The 23,830-nt window shown below is 45.0% G+C and overlaps 1 protein-coding gene across 1 annotated transcript in view; it reads left to right on the top strand.

Annotated features, from left to right (window-relative positions):
• Nucleotides 1-14,726: 14,726 nt before the first annotated feature.
• Nucleotides 14,727-23,830, top strand: part of IKZF2 (IKAROS family zinc finger 2 (Helios)) — a gene marked incomplete at its 5' end in the record, with an annotated part of 49,349 nt that continues 40,245 nt past the window's right edge. Inside the window, 2 exons of the mRNA XM_010186374.1 lie at nt 14,727-14,736; nt 15,491-15,757. Coding sequence (XP_010184676.1) covers nt 14,727-14,736; nt 15,491-15,757 — 277 coding nt within the window. The remainder of the gene's footprint in view (nt 14,737-15,490; nt 15,758-23,830) is intronic.

The raw sequence follows: 23,830 nt of genomic DNA, 5'->3' as shown, positions 1-23,830 counted from the left end.
GTGTGGATTAAGACAATTTTAAAAATTATTATGCTTTTTTAAAAGACCAAGATTGTTCATAACTGGTGGTAGGTTACTTAGTACTATAACTGAAATGTGTTGGTATTGTCTCCAAGCCCCTCTTACCTGTTTTTAAAATAGTGGGGTGGAGCTGTCGCTCAGGTCCTTCTACATCATGTGTTGTAATTCAGTGGACTGTTAATGACAGCATATCGCTATGAGGTTATAGCCCTCCTACGTTATGATTCTGAGAGCCGTAAAGCAAGAGCTGCAGTTTCAGAGGTTGATTACAGAAAGAAGTTTATTGTTATTTCTTACACTGAAATCTGCTAGGTGAGTTAAAACAGCTGAGTAGGAGATCTGGAATAGAAACCATGTGCAGTTAAACACTGAAAAATCTCTACCTCTTCTATACAGGAGAGCTATTAAACGATTGCTTATCGTACATTAGTATTCTGCATTTGTTACCTGAAAAGCTATTGCAGGCAGTAGTTGGAGCAGGCTATTACCATTTGTAACTTCACGCTATGGCATTCTCGCTTGTCTGCACAGTTGACCCGATCCTGTATGTCATCAGGGAGGAGATGTTTAACTTGTGACACTACTAATCCTTTCCTGAAGGCTTTTCGTTCTTCCTGCGTGTTGTCCTTTTATTGCTTTTGTGAGCTGGAACATGCTTGCTCAGCCCAGTGATGAATTAATGTAATTACCTATGTGTGTAGTGTTGGACTGAATCAGGACCCCCAGGCATTTTCACATGCACAAGCTAACTTGGGAATCGGAGCACTTGGTTGCACTTCTCCGCCAGTGGGAACGGGTGGCAGGCTCGGGGCACTCCCACAGCCCGGCCGTCACGGCAAGCGCCTGACAGCACAGGGCCAGCGGGGAGCACAGCAGCCCAACTGGGTGCTCGTCTCGCCTCAGGTAAATCTGCAGAGCACGGATGATCTGCAGACCATCCTCCTGTATGCCTTTGCGTTAACACAAGTGGGATGCGTGGAAACAAATCAGAATGCTGGACCAAGTTCAGAGTGTGTGTTTTTGGTTAATCCAATTCTAGAAGTACCTGCACACAGACTAATGAGGCTGAGTTATGCACAAGCACATGCCGCACCAGGAATCTGCACCCCAGTATAGCTCTGTGTGTCTGAACCCCTGCAGAAACCCTCTTTGCAGGAGCTCCTGGTGCAGAGTCCTTTCTTGCTCAGCCAAGTTTTCACACAAGGATGTGGATGGTTTTCCGTGTGCCTCCTGCAAATGTGCTTGTCTCCACATTTTTATTTTGCTGATCTAAATAAACCTAATGCGTTGCGATAGCGCTCTGTTTCACAGAGAAGGCTGCACTGCTGTCAAGCGCAAAGAGTCTAGGTTGGTCTTGGTATACTCAGGCATCAAGCTTTCAGAGAATATCGTCGTCCTCAGCTAGAACAACTGACAGTCCCAGGAATCACATCTGAATTATAAAAAAACCTTGGGTCTCCAGCTCATACGTTGTCATAACCCGGTAGACACAGTATATATTCCCCACAGAGGCTCATTTGTGATGGTTTCTAATGCAGTAGTGTGAGCCCTTTGACAAGAGGGGAGACGTTGCTGTTAGAGCAGTTCCAGTCTGGGCTCCTGCTAGAGCCCTTTGGCACCGCTTTCCCAGGTTGATGATGGAGTGGACTTTTGCTTTCTCCGTCCCTTCAGAAGCCATCCGTGCTGCTTCCTCAGTGCTTTGATATTCTGCCAGCTGAGGGAGGGAAGAGCCATTTATAAATATTTCTGGTAATACAGTAAGTACTCTCACATGTTTTGCTCACTCATTTTCCGTATCCAGAAATCTATCCGACCAGAATCGGTTCACTCTCTTTTATTAGCAGAAATAGATCCACAACAATTACAATTGATTTAAGAAGGGGGGGAAAAAAAAAGAGAAAAAAAGAAAAGAGGAGCAGCAGCAGCAAGCACAACATCGTATTGACTGACTGTGTGTATATTCACACTGGCTTCCAATCCATGGATAATTACCCCTCAGAGATTGTGTGCTATGTACAGTACGGTGATGGAATTATGCACTCTAAAGAGCTTTAGTGAGGCTCTTAGGATGCCAAATTCTTTCCTTTTTTTAAATTTTTTTTTCTTTTTTCCCTCCTCTTCTTCTCATTGCAGTGAGTAACGATTTTTAAATGCACATGACCCATCCTCAGAAACAAAACAAGGCAATATCAGGGATGTTTTGTGTCTCTGGGTCTCACTTTTCTTGAACAGAGCCAATAGAAGAAGTGTACCCATGAGATGAAATTTGGGGCACGGCCAGAGGATCTTTGGGGATTGCTGGCTTTCATTAGTGAGGCGAAAGGAAAGTGGAACTCAGATGTTACTTGTTCTCTTTTGCAGCAGCTACCCCAGTTGAGATTACTGCAAGGAAAGAGGGCTTGGAAGGGATCATGGGGTACAAGTCCATAGAAAAGCAGTGCTCTTTGGGTTGGCTGGTCATGGATCACCTTACTTGAACGCTATGAACCAGTGATGGTGGTTTCTCTGACCTCTTTGTCAGAGCCCGTTGAGCTGCTTTGATTTGCACTTTCACACAAAAAAATTAAAGTGTTGCCTACAAATTTCAGCCTAAATTGTTTTTTGGCAAAGTGAAAAGCAAGTAAAAAAACAGGGCCTCATCGTAGGAAGTGTCAAGCAGTCTTAATTTTAGGCAGAGATACCAGCTCCTCCTAGAGGAAAAGAGCCAGTACGTAAATAGCTCCCAACAGATCCTTTACCCAAGGAGACAAAAGGGTGACGTGCAGAAGTTGCTGCTAATGCCAAATTTAAGCTTTCCAATGGGAATATGTCATGTACGTGAGGTTTGAATTTGTCCGTAAGATGTGGCTTGGTATTCAGGCAGGAGTGTTTCTTGGTACTCTGCGATATTTTGGAGATATTAAGAGCTCTCCAGATCCCTTGGAGATCTTTGGAGAACGTCCCCAAAGGTGCTGTCATGGGAGTTGAAAAAGGAGCTGCCTTCTGAAACACGGCGATTGGGAATGAAGTTGCAGGGCCGCTGTACTTCCCTGCGGCAGGTGCTGCTTCTTTGGCCATCCCTGCAGCTGTGGTTATGGATTTTTATCTTTTGTTGACGTCTTCAATGAAAGTTTAGTAACAGTGAGTGGTGCTGCAGCCCATTCCACCAGCCTGGACCAGCAGGCTGTTGTGTTTAAAAGAGGGCTACCAAAGACAACTTGTTGGGCAGAAAGAGACTCTTTAACTGGAACAGACTGCAGCGGCTCTGAGATCCCTGCAGCTGCCCTCCTCCTGCTCAAGGGTGACTGAAGGTGGGCCTGGGAGCGCTCCCGGTCGAGGTTTGGATGTACCAGGCGTACAAGCCAGCCCTCTTCTCCCATTCCGGCTTCCCTGTGGCCCTGTGCCCCAGCAGGAGCAATGTCCTTGCTCTCCCCATGTAATCTGGGCTGCAGAAGCTAGAGCAAGGCAAACAAGGACCTTCCTCGATGCTGCCCAGCCTTAGCTCCTAATAAAACAAAGGACATGCACTGCTTTACAGCCAGCAGAAGGCAAACAAACAAAATAGTTCTGCCGTCCATCAGAGAGGCTGTGTGCACAGCCCTACGTGATGGTTAAACGTGCGGCTTCCACGGAGCAGATGAGTTTATGGGACATGTTTGGGAGAGGGCTGCATGTATCTCCTGAGGAAGTTTCAGACGTTTCAGTCTATGAACCTGTTAAGTCTCCATCTTCTCAACTCTTCTGGAATAACGCCGAGTGGTGCTCAAAGCCGCTGGCAGCAGCTTCCAGCTTGTTTGTCGATGCTGCGTCGTATGACCTCCGCTGCAGCCTGAAACGTTTCAGCCTGGCGTTCGTTCCCTCCATCCCTAATCCTTTCTTGTTTCAGCAGTCAACGAGGGCATCTGCTCAGTGCTCTTGGGGACTGTGGTGAAAACGTGGTGGGTGCTTTTGGTGTTTAAGTTGTTCGTATGAGAAAATGCGTGCGTGTCCCCCCGTTCTTATTGTTTTAATCTAACTTGAGGAAATCAGATACATACATTTTTTAGGTACCTCATCAGCTGTTTTACTTGCCAACTCCCTCCAGCCCCTTTCTTCCGTGATCCCACCATCCTCTCTCCTTCTCATTCCCTTAAATGCGTGTAGATGATGAATAGCAAATCTCCTCATAGAATTCTTCAGGAATATTTACTGTAGGGTTTTGCTTTTGTTTGCTTTTCTAGTGACTTGGAGATGGCATGGTGAGAAAAGAAACATGTGAGCTAAACCTGTTGGTTTGAACATTGTGTCAGAAAATATCCATAAATTGCAAGTTACTACACAGATGTATAGATTTAATGAGACACTGTAATGCCATTTATTTATGCTAAAGAATCTGACACATACGGTACTGAAAAAAAGTTAATACTCTAAGAGTTATTTTATATTTTTTCATTGCCATCTGTCACTGCCTACATAATAATGATACAGGTGAAAGCCTAGCATTGCTTAAAAAAAAAAAGCCAACAACAAAACAGAATGAATAGTCATTTAAATATCTTGCTGCTTTAATAGCTGGTGCGTTTTAAGTTGTGGGAAGGAGGCAACAGAGATGCCCTCCCCCCCATTTTTAGTGTATTAGATGTGGGGTTTAAACGGATTTAGATTCTTGAAGTGACTTCTGAGAGTGGAAAATGATGGTTAAACTGTTCTGTCTTTTAAATTTGGAAAAGTTACGGGACTAAACCAGATTCTGCCGTCCTTATATTGTCAGCGTCTGGTTCTCAGGGTAGCCTTTCATGTGCATCTTTAGACGCAGGTGAATTTTTGTGCTCTAAGTCCTGCCTTAATACGCTGTATTCGATGCTGCCAGGGTCTCCGAACTGTGAGTGGGTCTCTCTAGATCCCAGATCCCCAAACTCTGGTCCCCGTTGGCCATCTGAAACCAGTAAAGGGAAAAAAATAAAGATACAAGGGAAGTACACGTCTTCAGCTGTCTCAAGTAAAAACACACGTCTCAAAGTAGCACCGTGCTGACAGAATTCAGCATTTACAAAGGCACTGGCTTGTAAGAGTTTTCCTTCAACCTTATGCAGTCATACTGTGGTTAGGCAAAGCTGCTTTCCCTTTCTTCTTCTCCTCACGGCAGAGTCCAGCACAGTAACGATTGTGGAGTGCGTGGTGAGGAGTCCTCCCTTGCAGTGACCCAGGGCTGCAAATGGTCCCGTCCCTGCGGATCTGCCCGTTGCTTTGCAGCAGCCACCTGCCTGCAAGGGTGCAGACAAGGCTTTGACTGAAATAGAGAAATGAAGCAGGTTTTTGTTGCTAATCTCCATTTTACACTGCGGTGACAAAGACAGAAAATATTTTTGTGACAGGTGCTTATCCTATAATTTTGCTTGGGTTGATGAGGCAGGGGAGGTGCCTCTTTTAGAGGAGGAGGAGGAGGAGATGGCTGGGTCAGGTGGCATTAAGATGATTTAGAGTTTATATAGTTAAAAATAAATACATCTTTTCCTGGAAGCTGTGAATGATCCAAAGGTATAACTTTGTAGTGAAAGCCTTTCACTTATTTACAGTGATGTCTCTAGTGGTAAAAATGCCAGAAAATGAAGCAAAGTACCTGATTCTGATCCGGGGAAGTAATTTCGTTGGCTTCAAACAACTTTGTTGGGTGTATTTTCAGATATAGTGCAGATTCCTAATGGAAAGTTCCTTATAAATGAAATAATCGTTACTGTTAAAAGTACTACTCTCTGCGTATGTTGGAAAGCATTTTAGGAAGCCATGCACTTTTTAAGAAGCAGAGATGACAGTGAGTGAGCAATGAGGTTTTGGTCACTTTAAATAGACGTTATAAATCACTTTATTTTTGTTTATAAGAGATAATCCATATATAGCTATAGTTTGTCAGCGTTTTCCATTGCAAACTTCTAGCTTTGGGTGCAATACAGAGCTTTCAGCAGCCTCTTAGGAAATCCACTTAGAGGTGAATGTTGTGTCATTGCTCAATGAGTGTGTGTTTCTTCTGCTCCCTTGTTAGAATTTGAACCGGTCTTCAAAATCAAAAGATGTTCGTGGTCTTCATGTTTTGAGAGACAGAGTGTTTCACTACAGGACTGAGCCTGAATTTATTTTCCCTTCTCTCTGCTTTCTAGTGTGCATCAGAAATAACTCTGCTGAAGTAAAAAAGAGCTGTGGTAGGAGAGGAGACTGACAGCGTTTGATGTACATATTGCAGACAATAAGAGACTTGCTTTAGTTCGGCAAGGGAAAGGGCTGTGGAAGACCACCCACATCACCAAACCCTGCCTCCTGCAGCTCACGGCACTGTGAAACAAAAGTTTATAATGAAAAGGGACCCTGGAGAGCACCTGCTCTGTGCCACAGCTCCCTCTCCCCCTTATATCACCTGCCCGTCTCTAACGAAGGTAGAATCATTAAGACAAAAGCAGAAAGTTTTAGTGATTATGGTACGTGGCAGGAGAGAGCAGGGGAGCACGAGGGCTGACCAGGTGTAGCATAAAGTTTGTTAGATAACATTTACCCAGGAAAGCATGTTCCATGCAACAGCTAAAGGAGAGGAAGAAGAAAACTCCTACATCCTCTCACCCCATTAAAACAGCCCAAAAAGTTGCAGAGCAATCCAAAAATTGCTCCTAATTTGACTTTAGGGAAAAATCAATTAATCCAAGTCTCATAACTGGCTTAGCTCAAGCATCAGTAGAGGGGACAGCCAGGAGCCGAGTACTGCTGCCTTCCACTCATTTTCACAGAGGCCAGGTTCTGACCTTGCAAATGGGTAGCGGGGTCATGGGGGTGAGGAAGCTCTTCCTTGCACCTATAGGGAACCATCACCTTATGTTAAGCACAATATTTGTTGCGCCATAACTACTTTGTAAGCGTAGGCAAAAAATGAGGGGAAGGTTGGGTCATGAGGAGTACTTTTCCTACCCTGGGATATGAATACGTGGCTCTCAGTTGTGTAAGTACAAGCTGTATAGATGCATTTGTGGGTGAAATTTGGCCTGAGGTCCTTCTGGAGAGGCCTCTTGCAACACTGAGCAATCATATATGTTCAATTAGGAGTTTCTACTCTTGGCAGGTGGAGGTATGCAGCCTGGGTGACTTGTGGTGAGCAAACAGCCATGCCTAAAGGCTGGGCATCTGGGGCAAATTCTGGTCTAGGCACTGCCATCCTTACTCACACCAAGGTATTCCTTACTCAGTGTCTCAGCCTTTGGACTTCAGCAGGGTTCTTACTGAAAGCAACTCAGAAATCGTTGTAACCATCAGAATTTGGTCCTGTGATAGAAAAGAGATTTCAGGTGTCAATGCTGCACTTGCTGGGATGCTGTGTGCTTAAACTGGAGCTCTTCCAACTGTAACGGTGGTCTTTTCAGTTTAATGTTTGTATAAGCTTGTAGAGCCATTTGAGCACAAAAGCTACTGCACAGGTTTCACTGCTGCAGTCTTCATTCCTTGTGTCTGCCTGTGGATGGCTGGGTTGGGAGAAGCAGCCCGGTGTTTTAAAACCATTGCTACTGAAAGCACGCGGTGACACGAAGGATGCTGCTCCACATCAGCCAAAGCTGGTTCTTGTGGTGGCACAGTACGCCTGGTCAGGGGCCTGATGATGGCTGATTTATCTCAGGAAGGCTAGTTTTCAACCAGCTTACCACCCAGTTCCACGAGCACTGGGGCCAGTATGAAAAATGGAACAGGTTGGGGAACGAGAGGATGGCAACCACTGTTTGTGTCAGCTAAAGCCTGACTGAAGCTTGGCTTAGTTGTGCAACCACATCCTAATTTAAACTAACCTTGGGTGTAACAGACCTGTTAGTCTACACTTACTGCACACACCACCTCCAGAAGACATGAAATAAGTATTCCGTTGCATTTAGCGAGAGTTTAAATTGACTTCGGAGGTATCAGGATTAAACTGAGATTCTTCAATGTGAAAACTAAAAATTTCGAAGGATGCCTAAATAAGCCGATCATTTCTCACTGAATTTCTGGCGTATTAACCACTTCTATGTGGGCTTGAAGAATCCCGTTTGTAGCATGCAGGAAAGAACTCGGCACAGAGCTCCTAAATCTTTCCTTTCCCTCCGCGTGTTCAGAGCAGAGCCACAAGGATGGGGAGGGGTCTGGAGAACAAGCCTGATGAGGAGCGGCTGAGGGAACTGGGCTTGTTTAGCCTGGAGAAGAGAAGGCTGAGGGGAGACCTCAGCACCACCTCCAACTGCCTCAAGGGAGCTTGGAGAGAGGTGGGTGCTGGTCTCTTCTCCCAGGTGATGGGGGATAGAACAAGGGGAAACGGCACCAAGCTGTGCCAAGGGAGGTTCAGGTCAGAGCTAAGGAGGAAGTTCTTTACTGAGAGGGTCGTCAGAAGCTGGACCAGGCTGCCCAGGGAGGTGGTGGAGTCACCATCCCTGGATGTGTTTAAAGAGCGGGTAGACGAGGTACTTAGGGATATGGTTTAGGGGGTAGACAGGAGCGGTTGGACGTGATGATCTCGGAGGTCTTTTCCACCCGAGCGATTCTGTGATTCTGTGATTCTTTTTATTAGTCATTAAATACTTGGTTTAACTGTTACGAATGGACGTAACCCTGCTGAGATCACCGTGACAATGTGGTGTCATCATCTAAGATTCGCACTGGTGCAGTGGCCAAATGCTCAATCTTTGGCAGCTTGTGATAAACAAATCTGACACCCAGCATCGGGGATGTCCATGGGTAAGAGAAGAGGCCCTGATTTGGCTTTTGTCGCTTGACTGGAGGAAGGCCTTGGGTAATTCCCCTTTCTTCGCAGGTGACATTCACCCTCATTTGTTCCATCCAGCTACAGCTTCACTTCTCTCGAAGCATCCAGAAAGCCTCAATCTACTGTGAAAGCAGAACTGGCTCCCTTGACATACACCTCTCTGACGCCCCACTGAAACTTTTTCCATTACGGTGTTGTTAAGGCAGCGTTGCCCGCAGGTGTCATTTCAGAAATGTCTTCCTTTCTCCTGAAGATCACGGTTGTCAACCCCAAAGCAGCAGATGTGCTGCCAATGTCTTGAGCAGACCCGACCCTCCTTACTCCTCAGCATCACACCTACGCAGCTTTGGAGAGATACCTGTTTTGCACCAGTGCAGCACAGGATCTGTTTGCTTTTGTCCTCGGGAGCTAAATATAATTTCCAGCTAATTTGCTTTTTAATGTCAACCTGTTTGCCAAGTACTTTATGTCTATAGGTTGACAGCAGAGCAGATTCCTTGCTCAGTTCTGCCACTGCTGGGCTGGCATTCTCACCCTTTTTATGTGCGCCTTTTTAAAAAGGGAAGATTTGCACTCCCTTGTTTACACAATTAATAGCTCTCAATTAAGCCAAAATGAACTTGAAAAGCCTTGTTAATTAAAGGCCAAATTCTACCAGCAACAAGAAACTCAAAGATGAAGTTTTGTTTTTGCTAAGACCCCCTTTATGTACCATTCCAGGAGTAATGCATGTTTAAACATACTTTCAAGTCTCACCACACTTCTGGAGTGGTGTAAACACCCTCTGTGAGGACCTTTTTTGCTACCCGAGTGCTCTTGGACTGAACAGGAGTCAGGGCTCATTGTTTCCAGCTTTTGGCATTCCTTACCTTGAATTTTCAAAATCTGTCAAGATGGAAGAGTTCTTCCTTGCCCACCCTGCCACTCCCTTTAATTTTAATTTTAATTTTATGAAACAGTTATCAGTTTGCCATTCCAACTCTTAAAATTAACTGCGTTCCACTCACCATTCCTGACTGCTTTTCATAGTATAGAAACATCCCACATCTGAGTTTTGCGATGTGTAAGGACTGGGTACCCAGGTTCAGAACACATGAGAAGCTGGGTCATTTTCTGTTCATCTCTAACTGCCAATTAGCAATGTCATTAATCCACTGCTTAGGAGAAGTTCACGATTAAAATAGACGGTGTCACTGACCATTGACAAGACAAAGCGCAGAAGGTGCTGTCGCTGCCTGTCAGTGCAGTTAAAGCTCGGTCTCATTTTCCAGAGGGAAGTAACAATGCCTTAATTTCTCTGCATCCTGGGGTAAAGACAGACACATTACGCAGGCTTTGAGTATTGCATTATATGGTGTTCAGGACAGGGAATCTGCAGCAGACCCTGGGAGAGCGAATGCACCACCTGTCCTCATTATCAGACAACTTTGGTTAGAGAACACGTTGTGTCCGCCTTAGCCGCAAACGTCCTTCGCTGTGTTCGCCCACAGAGCCACCCCAAGGCTCTTTGGGGGTGGCAGATTTGAATTTTGCCTCCTCAAGGATGAGTATCTGAAGCTGGGCCAAAGCTCTGTTTCCTACTGGCGAGAGAAGAGGGAGGGGGGAAGAGGCGTGGGAGGGCTCAAGGGGTCAACCTTGCTTTTTCTGCTGCTCCGGGGACAGCAGGAAGACGCTGGTGGTGCATGGCTGCTGCCAGGAAGGGCTGACCTCTAGCTGGAGACCACAAACCCTCGGTGACAGTGGCCAGCCTGGTTTTCCAAGGCCACAGATAAAATAAGCAACGACCTAGGACAGCAGACAGTGGAGGAGACAGAGGGGCACAGTGCTGCTGCTTGCTCCCGGCTGTGTTGGACCAAAGGAATTTTGTTCTGTAGTAGGGATTGCACTCTGGCTTGCTTGCTTAAGAAAAAGATTGCCAAGGCTTTAATTTATTCCCCACCTATGGATCAAATCCCTCAGCAAGACAGGAGGGTTTTTGGTTTTGTTTTTTTTTCCCCCCAGATCTCACTTTTGAGGGAAACAAATTTCCATGACAGAGGATGAAATACTAGGAATATTTTTTGTAGGTGGATCTTCCAACTTCTGGTTTGTAGCCACACTAATTTGTGGGTGACGGAAATATTTTGGTACTGAAAACTTGCCAAAATGCTGTTTAACAGGGAATTGCAGTTTAATTAGCACTTATGAGGCATTAACAATAATTGTATTCAATTTGGCCACTCAGGATAAAGTGTGATTCAGGATCAGCTGGTTGGTGCTCTAAGAGGGGAAAAAAAAAACCCGAAACAAAACATTGCTGTGTAGTCTGGTGAATATGTGCCTTTAGCTTTGTGTTCATAGGTAGAAGCTTTTGTGGCTGCTCACCTCTCTCTTCCCGTGAGGTGCTGTGTTGGACTGGGGAAATGTGGAAGGAACTTGTGTTAACTGGAAGGAAACGCTTTGACTTCAGGTTCATCTTTTGCAGCGGGCTGGATTACAGCTTATCCCTGCTATCTCTGTGATTTTGAGGAAAAGTGCCAGAAACTTTAAAAAATTCTTCCATTTACTTATTTTGCTCTGCTTTGCCAAGGAATGAGAAAGCCTGCCGCTTTTAGCAAGCGCGTGAACAAGAAAGGCAAGGGAACCCAGAGCGAAATTTGACGTGCAGACTTGTGTAAGGTGCAGGATAGCCATAAACTTCCCTTGAATATTTCTTGTTTTCTTTGCAGCAGAGTTCATTATTCTTCTCTCTGAGTTCTGAGGCTGTAGGTGAAACCAAAGACAGGGCCACAAAATGATTGCAGTTTCAAAGGCCCAAACAGAGAAAACAAACTACATACAATTTAAACGTCTGTTTGTGCGCAAGCTACCGCAGAAGCCTGATACGTACACCAGTATGATAGAAGGCAACGGAGATGACCTGATTAGCAAACCACTTGCAATGAGCTGAGGAAATCCCTGCTGCACCAGCGCTCCTGCCCTTGGAGACCTGCAGCCAGTCCCAGGAAGGAAACCTTCCCGCAGCAACAGAGCTAGCGCAGGGTTTCTGAAAGCGGCAGCAAAGGTCTCTGTATATGTGAAGGTGAGGGAAGCAAGAAGAGTAAAATGAGCCTGCACAACTCTGCAGAATAGCTGGGGTATTGTGAGAGATGCAACGTGAGTTACTTGGGCTTTGTGAGCAACGTTAGTGGGAATTTGGGAGCGCTGTGTTTTGGAAGGTTGCATTTCAGCAAACGGCTCACTCTGTTCTGTTGTGCTGTTTATCCTGTTGGATGAAAGCCATCATTCAGCAGAAAGAAACTCTAAGGCAAGATAAAGTAAGTGATCTTCCAGTTTGTAAGCTCTTCCAGCCTTGCTTCCATATGTGTTGAGCAGTCAGAGGTCCACAGACTTGAATGGGAACTTGTGGTGCTCAGTACTTACTTCGGTTTATTGTTCCATGTCAGAGAAACAGAGACAAAAATCTATGTACGTAAGAGGACACGTAAGATACCAGGCTTTCTCTGTCTCTCATGAGTACATATAAATATACACAATTGGTATGAGGTCTTCTGGTTATTTTTTTGCATTACTGTGCGTGGAGAGTCCACAGGCTTGTGGCAGAAACGCAGGGTTTTAGGTGAGGAGTACAGGGAGCTATTTCTGGCTCTACCCTAGCTACTTGTGTGGCCAAGTGTATTAAATCCTGCTTCTGAAGACAGCAAACTGTTTATTCGGGCTTCATTCTCAGTCTTGCTGAATACCCCAAAAGGCTGCTATTATTAGAGGGAACTGCCGTTCCTTAACTCTGAAAGCGGGTTGTCTGTAAATCGCCAACCTGTGCTTTCCACGGGGAGGTGGGACCAGGACCTCTGCTTTCCCCCTGCCCGCCTGCAGAGCTGGCAGAGCTCCCACTCTTCCTCCTTTCTGCTCAGCCCCTCCACTGAGGGTGCGTCCTCCCGCTCACGAGGCTGGGGGTGGCTGTGCTGCCCATCGTACCCTGGGCTCTCCACACAAGCATAGCGTGGCTTCCTGCTGCTGCTGCTGCTGTGGTGGGACAGGGTCCTTCATGCGCTCCATGCAAACAACCTCCTGGTGACCTGTTTCTACCTTTCTTCCTCCCCTTGTTGAGGTAGCGGTGGTTACTGAGGAAAATGTAACTTGTCCTCAAGAAGTGGTTTGCCGTTACATAAAGTTTACGGTGTGTCTTTCACAGCCTGGTTTGGGTGCAGGAGGTTGCTTTCATCCCTGTGTGTGCTGTTGGTGCCAGGGTTAGCACTGTGGAGCAGAGAGCCATCCCCAGGGGACTCAGCTCTTCCACTACATCGGGTGTAGGTGGGGACATCCATCCCACGTCCTGGGCAGCGCAGCCACACGCTAGCTCTGGGCACGGGCTGGGGCTGGGGCATGTTTCTTCTTGTCAGTGAGGGTGCCAGAGCACTGGCCCAGGCTGCCCAGAGAGGTTGTGGAGTCTCCTTCTCTGCAGACATTCAAAACCCGCCTGGACGCCTTCCTGTGTAACCTCATCTGGGTGTTCCTGCTCCGGCAGGGGGATTGGACTGGATGAGCTTTGGAGGTCCCTTCCAATCCCTAATGTTCTGTGATTCTGTGGTTCTGTGATGTTTGAGCCCTGTCTGTGCTGGTTTTTACTTTTCTTTTTAAGCAATAAATGCATCTCTCTGGCAACAAAAATATCAATTCTCTTCTGTAAATGAATCGCTCAAATATTTTGCAATTGCAGACTGTTTTGATGTTGGTGCCTGTGCTGATAGTAGTCTGCTGTGATCTGATCTGGCTGTGTCCTTGCTCTGGATGGGGTTTGCTGTAAAAGTACTTTCATTCCTTAGCTCCCATTAGTGCCTTGATGAATAGTAGATGTGTTTCAACAATTTTTATTATTAAAAAGCAACATCTTACTGTTGTATGGTCTCTGGTGCCTTTACCCTGTTCATTAAGCTTTGCCTGGGAGTAACAGCAGTGATTTAGAGCTGCAGCATCAACAGCAGTCTTGGAACCTTGTGTTTTCTTTAACCGTAAATTCTGAGGCAGGAGGAGAAAGGGGGATGAAGGAGGAAGTCTTAACAGTAGGGTTTGTTCTGACATTTCCAGGCCGGCTGTTTGAAGCCATGATTCCTCATGGAGATCAGACTCATTTACTCTTGACTCTCTCGTTGGGTTCCCAGACAGGGCCCCCTTGGGCAGCTGCTCTGGAGCACACCTGGACAGGGTTTGGAGACACCGACCTGGATCAGGGCATGCATTTGCACTCCGGGTCCACTGCTGTCACCGGCACTCGTGCTAATGGCCTTAGTACTGAGGTCAAAGACTGCTTAGATATGAAGGCTGAATCACCTCCTTTTTAAACCCCTCAGCAGGATCAAGGCTTAGGGAAGCAGGCACGTGGGCTTGCCTTCTGGCTGGCAGCGTGGATGGAGAGTGTGACTGTGGGACAGGCCTTTTGGCAGTTTTGACCAACTATCGAGGCAGTGAAACAGGGATGTCTGGTGATTAAAGCACCCCTGCACCGACACCCCTATGTGAAAAAGTGTCATGCATTCATTTTCCTTGAAGGTTTGCTGATCGCACAAGCTCTTCCTAGCAGAGATTTATCCTGTGACCTGAGGATCACCGAAATCAGTGGTGAGCCCATCAGTCTAACAGACAGCTATGAAAGAGTTTCAACTGCACTTACTTAACTTGCAAATATCAATAAGTTAGCAGCATAGGTCTTCACACACAGAATCACACAGAATCGCTCGGTTGGAAAAGCCCTCTGAGATCATCATGTCCAACCGTTCCTGTCTACCCACTAAACCATATCCTTAAGTACCTCATCTACCAGCTCCTTAAATACATCCAGGGATGGTGACTCCACCACCTCCCTGGGCAGCCTGTTCCAGCTTCTGACGACCCTCTCAGTGAAGAACTTCCTCCTTATCTCTAACCTGAACCTCCCTTGGCACAGCTCGGTGCCGTTTCCCCTTGTTCTATCCCCCATCACCTGGGAGAAGAGACCAGCACCCACCTCTCTACAAGCTCCCTTGAGGCAGTTGTAGGTGGTGATGAGGTCTCCCCTCAGCCTTCTCTTCTCCAGGCTAAACAACCCCTTCAGACCTGTTTGCCTTGGCAGTGTCCCATTCACATGGATCAGAAGATGGTAGCAAAAAAGCACTAGAGGCCCATCCAGAGATCGGTCTCCCCTCCATGAGGAAACCTGCCCACGCAAGCGGGTTGATTTGGAGATTACCGACACAGCGCGCAAGTCTGCGCTAGGTCCCTGCATTTTGACCGATCCTGCCTGCAAAGGGTGCTTGTTTTCACGAGCAGTGGTGGTGCAGTGTCCTGGCTTTAGAAACCATGTGGTGCATGAGGCAGGAGAGGCCTGGAAGAAGCAGCTGTGGCAATGTCCTTTGCTCCTGTAACTTAGGCCCCTGGAAGGGAGGGGAGCTACTGTGTTTCAAGCTGAGAAGGAGGAGGTCGGTTCTTAAGGCTGCTGCATCTTTGCAACTTTTGGTAGGTCTCTGGAGCATGCTGTGCCTTACTTTCTAAGGTGTAAAATAGGGACAGAAGCTAGGAATTTAAAAACAAACAAATAAGCCTTTGAAGAAACATGCAGTTCTAACCTGTGCCATCACCACCATGAGGTCCTTGTGTTGGTTTGAGCTTCGAGGCTGTGGTTTAATATTGATAACAGTAAAAATTTCTCATTATATTAGCGATTTGGAACTTAGAAAATACACGTTTTTAATTATTTTTTAAATTTTATTTATTTTTTTTTTTTAATTTCAGCAAATTCAGTAAAGCTAGAAATGCAAAGTGATGAGGAATGTGACAGGAAGGCCCTGAGTCAGGAAGATGAGATCAGGGCTCATGATGAAGGAAGCATCCTGGAAGAGCCCCTCACTGAGAGTAACGAGATGGCGGATAACAGAAAGATCCAGGAGCTATCGAGCGAGGGAGGAATCCGGCTTCCGAATGGTAAACTGAAATGTGACGTCTGTGGCATGGTTTGCATTGGGCCCAATGTGCTAATGGTACATAAAAGGAGCCACACTGGTAAGCAGCTGAAAGAAAACCTGATGACTGCCTGCGGCATCTGATGTTGATATTACTTGACAACTCTTCTCTCTTCCCTTTTCATTCATGGGGTAGCAGGAGGCTGGGGAGGGGAAGGATGGGCTTTGTTGGTTTGGTTCTCTTCCTGCTTCACAGATTCTGGTGGTTTCTGGCAAGCGTGGGGCTTCCTTCTTGTTGATTTCCAGCCTTTGGTTCTTAAAAACAGCACGCAAGTCTGGAAATTGCCTTTTTCTCTGTTCTGGACCAGGTGCGAGATGGTGAGAGTCATTCTCTGATATGCAGATGTGTGTGTGTTTGTGTTCCTGTGAGCACATGTGCAAAGCTTTTGAGCCTTTAAGGTAAGCCTGAGATGGTCTTCCCTTGGAGGTGGTCCCGGGTGGACAATGCCAGCAGGTTCCTGGGGATCTCACACCTCCTTTGCAAGTGGCTGGGCACGATGCTGGTGGCTCAGCAAACCCCTCACGGGACACTCATTAACTAACGAGCCTGATGCTGGGGTGGGCTTGCAGCTCATGACATGACAGCTCTGTCAGGGAAACCTCACTTGAACCACTCCTGTGAGCTAACACTTGGCTCCCCCTCGCCATCCAAGTACCATTTTTGTGGCATCTTTCAATGCTTGAACTTACCTATCATTAACTTCTATTACTAGTAGTAGTAGTACTACTACTGTTTGGAGACCAAAACAGCTTACTAGGCTTATGAATCTGACAATTCAAGAGGCAGACAAAACCTTTGAGAGGTGATAATTGATGGGGCCTGAAAGATGAGGCCTCAAGTTTAAAACAGGGAATTTCAGGAGGGTTTTAGCTAATAGACGAACAGGGGTGCGCAAGAGGCTGGTACTCATTTGCCTCTGCTGCTTCTCAGTTACTTCCAACAAGATAAAAGTACGGGTGATGCCAGAAGATGATGCTCTCTGGTCTTGCAGAGGTCTACTTGGCAGAGCCTTTGATTCAAAAAAGCACTTAAGCTTGTGCTTAACTTTTATGAGATTTAAGCACATCTAAGTCACCTGAAGTGCTACAATATGTGCTTAATTTAAGATGCACACTTAAATCTTGTTAAGGTTAAGGACAGATTTCTGTGTTGGAGCTTCAGTGGGTGTTTGTTCTTCACATTTATTGGACAAAATGTAAGATTATTTTTTTTTTTAATCTTTCTCTGCTGTTATTTAATGGGGTGAGAGACTCACACTGCCTGTGAGATATCTGCTAAGATACAGAAAGAAAAGTGGAGTTTTAAGGTAGAGTAGTAAAGACTCTGTGTAATCCCTTTGTGAACCTGGTAGTTTGCAGTCAAGTAGTGTGCTCTTCATGGGAAAGAAATCAACAGAATTTCTGTACAGAGAAAGAATACATATCTATTACATAGTTATAGCCCTGTATATGAGTTGTATTGATAATAACTTAACAGAAATGTATAATGCAAAGCATTGCAGTATCTTTTATGATGCATTCATGGTTTTAGATAGCACTTACGACAGGTGAAAAGCATTAGCTGGAGAACGAAAATCTTGATTAACAATTTGACATGCTATTACTAGGACAGCCAAAGAGAATAGAGAATAGAGAATGTAACAGGCTGAGTCCCCAGCTCTCAACCTCCCTAAAAGTTTTCCTTGGCGCTTGCACGTATCTGAGCATATGTATTGTAGGTGCATCAGAGTCCACGTATTTGAACTTGAGCGGCTAAATTAGACCTGCTAAATTTAGATTTAGGTACTTAATTACATGGTCTGCGTTTTTTGAGATACTGAATAACTAGCACATCTTTGAAATGCAGACAAGCTGCCTTTTTCATGTTAAAGACAACACGCAAATTCAAAGCGAACAGAAGAAAATCGCTGTATGCGGGTGCATGGGTAGGAATTGCATAACTGGTAGCTTTTTCCTTCGGGCTACTGCTGGTTCCTCGTCGAGCTCTGACTCTTTTCCCATCTGAGCAGAGGAGCTGTGATGTATTGCTCTATACAGATGATTTCAAGCATATAGAAATGGCATTCCTTTTAACGTGCAGCTCGGTGCTCTGCTCTCGGTAAACCAGTTGGCAAAATTTGCGGGAGATTTCCACCCCCCCCACTTTGTTTGTTTGTTTTTTAATACTTGCTGCTACTTCACTGTCCACAACAGAAGGAGAAGATTTCCACATCCTTGATTTTAAAGAGTATTTTTACTATACTGCTATCTGTCTTTTAAAGTGCAGTATTTTAAAATAAGTTGCCACTTCCTCAGCAGCTGGGCACGTTGGGCTGGCCCTGGCTCTGGAATGAGCCCTGACCTGTGGGTAGTCTGGTTTTGCAGCCCTAGGGAGAATGGTGGAGGGAAGGGAGGTTGTCCCTAGTGAGTGGAAACGGATGATATTCTTTATCAGCTAATGCAACTGGCATGTAAATCCTTACCTCTCGAAACCAATTCCAGTATGTTTTGGGAGCTGAATCCCGCCTTACTCTCTTCTTTATCTGTACGCAACCAAAGCACGATCTGGCCAGTTGTTTGCATTGGCAAAAACTGAAGTCCTCCTCGCTTCCCAAAAAACCTGTCAGCATTCTGTATAAATCACACTAAATGCTGTGGTCCATAGGAGAGGCTGTAATTTGCGTGTTTGCTGGGACGAGAGTGTGGCTTTCCCTGCGCCATGAACCCAGGCTTTGTGAGAAGCTGCGCCATATGGCTTTGGCTGTGTTACGCACGGAAAGGGGCACGGTTTTCTCCAGCCGTTGTTCCTCTGTTCCTGAGGAGCAACTGTCTTCCCCTGCCACGTCGTGGTAGTTCAGTCAAACAGATACGGGGATGGAGAAAATAATCTGTGCCGTGGCTGAGGCCAGAGAAGACACGCTCGCTGTCCCGTAGCTCATCGTCATGTGCTGGAACATCCGTTTCCTCTGATGCCTGCAGTCACCCGTTCCATGAGAGACCAGCGTGGGGATTTCCCATCGCTCTTCAAATCTGCACGAGCGCTGCCTCGTGCACGTGCTGCGAGCGATGCTCCGGCCCACGGCACATCCGTCACGGAGCCCTCAGCATCGCTCATCCGACCCCGCCGAACGCAACGTTTCTCTGAAAGGCTGATAGTTCAGGTGAAGAGTTTTTGTCATCTGCACAGGCACCACGAGAAGGCCTTTCTATTTATTTGTCACCGCTGACAGAAAATAAATAAAACGCTCGATGTGGGAAATAAGCGTGGTGCAGTCTCCGCTTTAGTGAGCGGGGTAACCCCCCACCCCCTCCCTCACGTGCCACATCCTCGTGTCAGAAAAATAGCACGTGTCAGGTTTGATTTGTTTTCCTCCTTTTCCATACTGTCTTCCTCTGGCCCAAACTTCATATTCCACAGCACGTGCCCCGAGTTGCAGTGTCTTGATCAGAGTTTTTTTTGTTACTGCAGGAGATGACCGGTCACATAATATTGCCACTGGATGCTCCAGGGGCTCGTGCTTGGGGTTGTTAAGGGAAGGGGAGAGGAAGAAGATAAGGTCAATAATGCAATTTGTCTGAGGTAATGAAAAGGAACTCCAGTGATTTCTTACCTTTTTAGGCTTTCTGCTAGTGGGCCTGAATTAAAATTTCCTCACTCTTCATTGTTGGCAAAGCAGAAATGCTGGTAAAGCTGTGCTGCTGCCCCTGTGATCTGCAAGGCCCACGTGTTGCTCTCCCTTGCACTGTGCGTTGTGTTTTGGGTTTTTTTGTTGTTTTGTTTTCCTCCACCATAATGTCCAATCCTTTATCCAGTCCACTGCTGGAGTCTGAAGCACTTTTTGTTTCTAAGGGAGGATTGGGACCATCCTCATTGTTTCAAGAACACCCAGTGGTTGAATGTGTCCTCTGTGTGGATGCAGCGGGGGTCCTTGGGTACAGGGCAGGATGCAGCAGGGGTAGCAGTCTTGCCCTGCTCTCACTTTGGGCTGCTGCTAAGTTATTTTTAGGCCTTTTGGGAGTGATAAGCTGCAGGAGAGTCTCTGATCTTCACTTGCGCTCCATGTGCATTTTGGAACTGTAAAGTTAGTAAAATGAGATGCATTATATGCCCTTGAGGGAAATCTTGAAGTCCTGCTTTAGCATCCATAGCGATATAACTCAGCATACGCAACACTGGAACTCTGAATGCTATTTCATTTGTTTTCCTGCAGAGTACAAGTTTATGGCACACAAGTAATAAACTAGGAAAAACCCAACCATGCTGTTCAGGGTAAAAGACTTTTACGCCTGAAGCAGCTAACCAGAAACAAAGTTAAACCAATGGTCATACTAACACATTACAGTTATCTCAAGACTGCCTGTGGTAGTCTTGTAGTGTCACAGAGTATCAGGAGTTGGAAGGGACCTCGAAAGATCATCCAGTCCAACCCCCCAAGTAGAAAGGTTTTATTTTGTTTAATTGGTAATTTGTAACCAAGTAGAGGCTCCTACCTCTTGCAATATGAATCAACTTGGCACTGAATCAGAAATTGCAGAGCCAGATTTCTACAACGGATGTTTTCTACTTAAGTTCCTAAATCTAACTTTTGGAAAAGTCTCATTTTCTGCTTAAGCGTAAGGAAGGAAGGCTTAGATTTCCAGAATCACTCTCTGCACAAGGATGTGTTTTACTTGCAGTACTCGGTAGCTAAACTGTTCTGATATTTTTACTAGTTCACTTAAAGGATTTTTCTCTCTGAAGAATATGGACATAAATTTATGTGCAGAGTGCACTTGGAAATCGCCTAGGGTTTCTCAGGAATTTTTGATGGGGGATTTGTCACTACTGTTGTGTAATAAAGTTCACTATCTGAAAGCAGGTTTTTCCCAACAACAAAAAAACCTCATGAAATCACAGATTTTGAGTGACATGCAGCCTTTTAAGTGGATCTGCTAGAACAGTAAGTAGATACGGAGACATGATAGTCCCCAGAATAAGAAATGCAGAAGTGGAGCAAAGTCTGGTGCTCTGTATTTTGCTTGGGTACAGGCAGGTTGCAACTCTCTGCCCATCAGTATGTTGGTAGCACAGCTAATATTTCACTTGTGCTCCTGGGACAGAGCAGAGTCAGAGCAGTTGCAGCATCTGATGAATCAGGAGAAATGTTTCATTTTAACTGAATATTAACAACGAGCCTACTACAGAAGGGTAAAAACCAATATTATTTGTATGAGAAATACTTCCTGATGGCAGCATGGGCACAGTAATTTTGCATTAAAAGGTTGAAAAATAAAACTCTCCTGTTTGAGAAGTACCTAAGCTGTCCTTTGCACATCAAAAGTACGTGCCAAACAAAAAGGTCTGAGCTGTTAGATATGCATTTAACCAGAGCAGATGTTCACTGCAGTATATTGGACCTGGTCCTTACATTTAGGTGAACTCTATCCTGGCTTTTCTTGTTACTGTGAAGAGTCTTTAAAACCAGTGTTTTGTTAAAAAAAAATAGAGAAAGTAATCAAAACATTCCCAGGAAGAGACCTGAGCACTGCAGCAGAAATAGCCAGGCCTTGCTGTTAACGAGGACATTACGATGTATTATTTTGTGAGCCGCTCCATTTGATTTCAAAGGGGCAAAAGTTACCAGGCAAGGGTTATGAAAATCTCAGTCTCCTTCGTTGCAAGATCTGCAGGCTCTTTGTCCTCAGTTAAATTTCTGTTTTGATACAGAAAATATCACTGGTGTATTTTGCACCAGTATGAGATTCAAAGAAGGATAACTCATACTGAAACTTCTGCGCAGCACTTCCGTGCTAAGGCGGTAAAGGAGAGTTTTTGTGCAGGGAAGCTTCCAATTAAGCAGAAAAAGAAGTTGCTTTGCTTTTTGAGGTACCATTTGACTTACATAGAGTAAAATATGAGAGCTATTAGTAGGAAGTTAATCAGTTCATTCGCCTGGTTTCGGGTTGTATCAGCCAGGCACCGTTCACAGCTTGTGCTGTGAAATCTTCAGCCAGTTGCCATGTATTAAAGATGCTTCTGAAAGGGCCGTGTCTTGCCAATAACCCTGACTCCATTGGTCCACTTCACGTTTCATCTCAGGATTTGTTTACACAACAGCAAGTTAACTTGTGTACTTTAGATCCTGGTGTAGCTAAAGAGCGGTAATATTTCACTGTTATTTTTCCTGGAGGAGACATAGCTGTAATGGATGCGTGCTGAACAATGAACTGTGAAGCTTCAGCAGTATTTTACTGTAATTTAGAGGTAAATATTTGAAATTATACCTTTTAATTAATACATTATTCAACTGTAAAATGATAAATACCTATGGTTTTATTTATTTATTAATTTAGTTCAGTTATCGTGGCAGTTCCCTGGCGCAGGCCTTTATGGAAGGTAATATTTTGCAGCTCCAGCTTACCTTACCTTGTCTGTTCCTGAAGTAACTTTAGATAGATTGATGTGCTGGAGAACAAGGCTTTTCAGGCATTCTTGGTTCTGTCTGCCTTTAGATCTTAAATCTGTAGTTGAAAAGCAACATCTTTTTTGTTTGGTTAGCTGTTCCTCCCCCTCTCCTCACTCAGAAACTTTTTTAATCACTGAGGTTTGACTTTTTTTGCCCTGGTTTAGCTCTAAAATTGAGAAAAGGCTTGATTCTTAGAGTAGACTGAAGATATTTTGCAGTCACATAGTTTTCAGTGTTGAAAAGCAAAAGTAATGTCCTCCTCCTAAGGAGTTCTTCTTTTAATAAAACAATATAGACTTATAAAGTCAAAGAATAAATACACAGATAGCTCTATCTGTGAAATACACACCATGCTTCTCATTATCAGTAGCCTCTGTGTGTGCTGCTTGTCTAATAGGTGTATAGTTTCTGGTGTGTCTGTGCTGCTGTCAGCCCCAAAGACAGGAGAACATTTTAAACACCATCAGGGACTGCCACATAGAGAAGCAATGTATGTAGGTAAAGAATTCTGTGAGCGGATGTTTGGTTTGAAGTGTGATTGGTATCAGCCCATGAATAAAAACTTTTCACAGAATCACAGAAGTGTAAGGCGAGCGAATAAGGATTTCAAGGTTGTTCTTTTGTTATTAGGAAATAGTAATACTGGAGAACTGCTTGCAAACCTACTAGGAAAAGGCAGCAGGAGGAATAATGGGAAAACAGTCTTCTCGAGACGTTGAAGTGAAAAAGGAGGCGGGTACTCAAGTATCTGGAGTGGGCATCAGGCAGCAGAGCTTGAAAGCAGAGGTTTTGCTGGAAAAACAGCAAAATCATCTTCTTATTCAGTTTTTCCTTTTTTCTTGTGCACCCTTCTGTTGGGTAATTGTCTCTTGGGTTAACTGTGCTAAATGTAAAAGTTACTAATCAATGGTGTGAAGGTGTGACTGAAATTACAGTCATCCCACAAGCCTGCAGCTTAAACAAGGAGCAGGCATTGAGTGATTGGACAAAAGTGTAACGAACAGATGAAAGCAGTTATTTACTCAGAATTAAGCCAGTGAGAAAAACGAATTCATGCTGGCTTTAAATAGATTCAAAGGTTATTTAAGGTAATGTGCTGTTGTAGCAGATTCTGCCTGTTGCAAGAGAGGAGCAGACTATCAGTGACTTTGTGGTGAGTGTTCTCATGTCCTCTTTGCCACTGAACTGTAGTGCAGGGGCTATTTGAGTCCTGACCAAAGGCTTTCAGCATCTCTTCAGCTGCCAGTTTATTGAGGAATAATACCCGCTCATATGCGTCCTGCATAATATCAAAGTAGGTAAAACACATTAACTGCATAGTTTTACACAGAGCAGGAGTAAAAGGCAAGACTTTAGACTTGGTAAGAAACTCGCTACCTTCTTTAATGTTGTCATCTTGAAACTGAAGCAATCATTCCTGGATACTGAGAAACGTGTTAAAGGAAGGGGTTTTGCCTGTTTTCTCAGGCAGCGAAAGCAAAACAGAGAAGAAAAAATAACCAAATATTTTTCTACTGCAGTCTCTTTACGTATCTCTGTTATGGACACTTTGAAATTATATAAAAGAAGATAATGGCTAATCAGATCCTTTAAGTATAATGTGGGAGTTTAAAAGGGAAACCGCAAACTCTTTATCAGTTCCAATGAGCTCATGTTCAGCACAGTGGAAGAAGAGCTTTATGCCCTGA

This window comes from Mesitornis unicolor, unplaced genomic scaffold (genome assembly GCF_000695765.1).
Source record: "Mesitornis unicolor isolate BGI_N332 unplaced genomic scaffold, ASM69576v1 scaffold11996, whole genome shotgun sequence".
Classification (NCBI taxonomy): domain Eukaryota; kingdom Metazoa; phylum Chordata; class Aves; order Mesitornithiformes; family Mesitornithidae; genus Mesitornis; species Mesitornis unicolor.
Note: the sequence above shows the minus strand (reverse complement) of the source record. Positions and strands in the feature narration are given on the sequence as shown.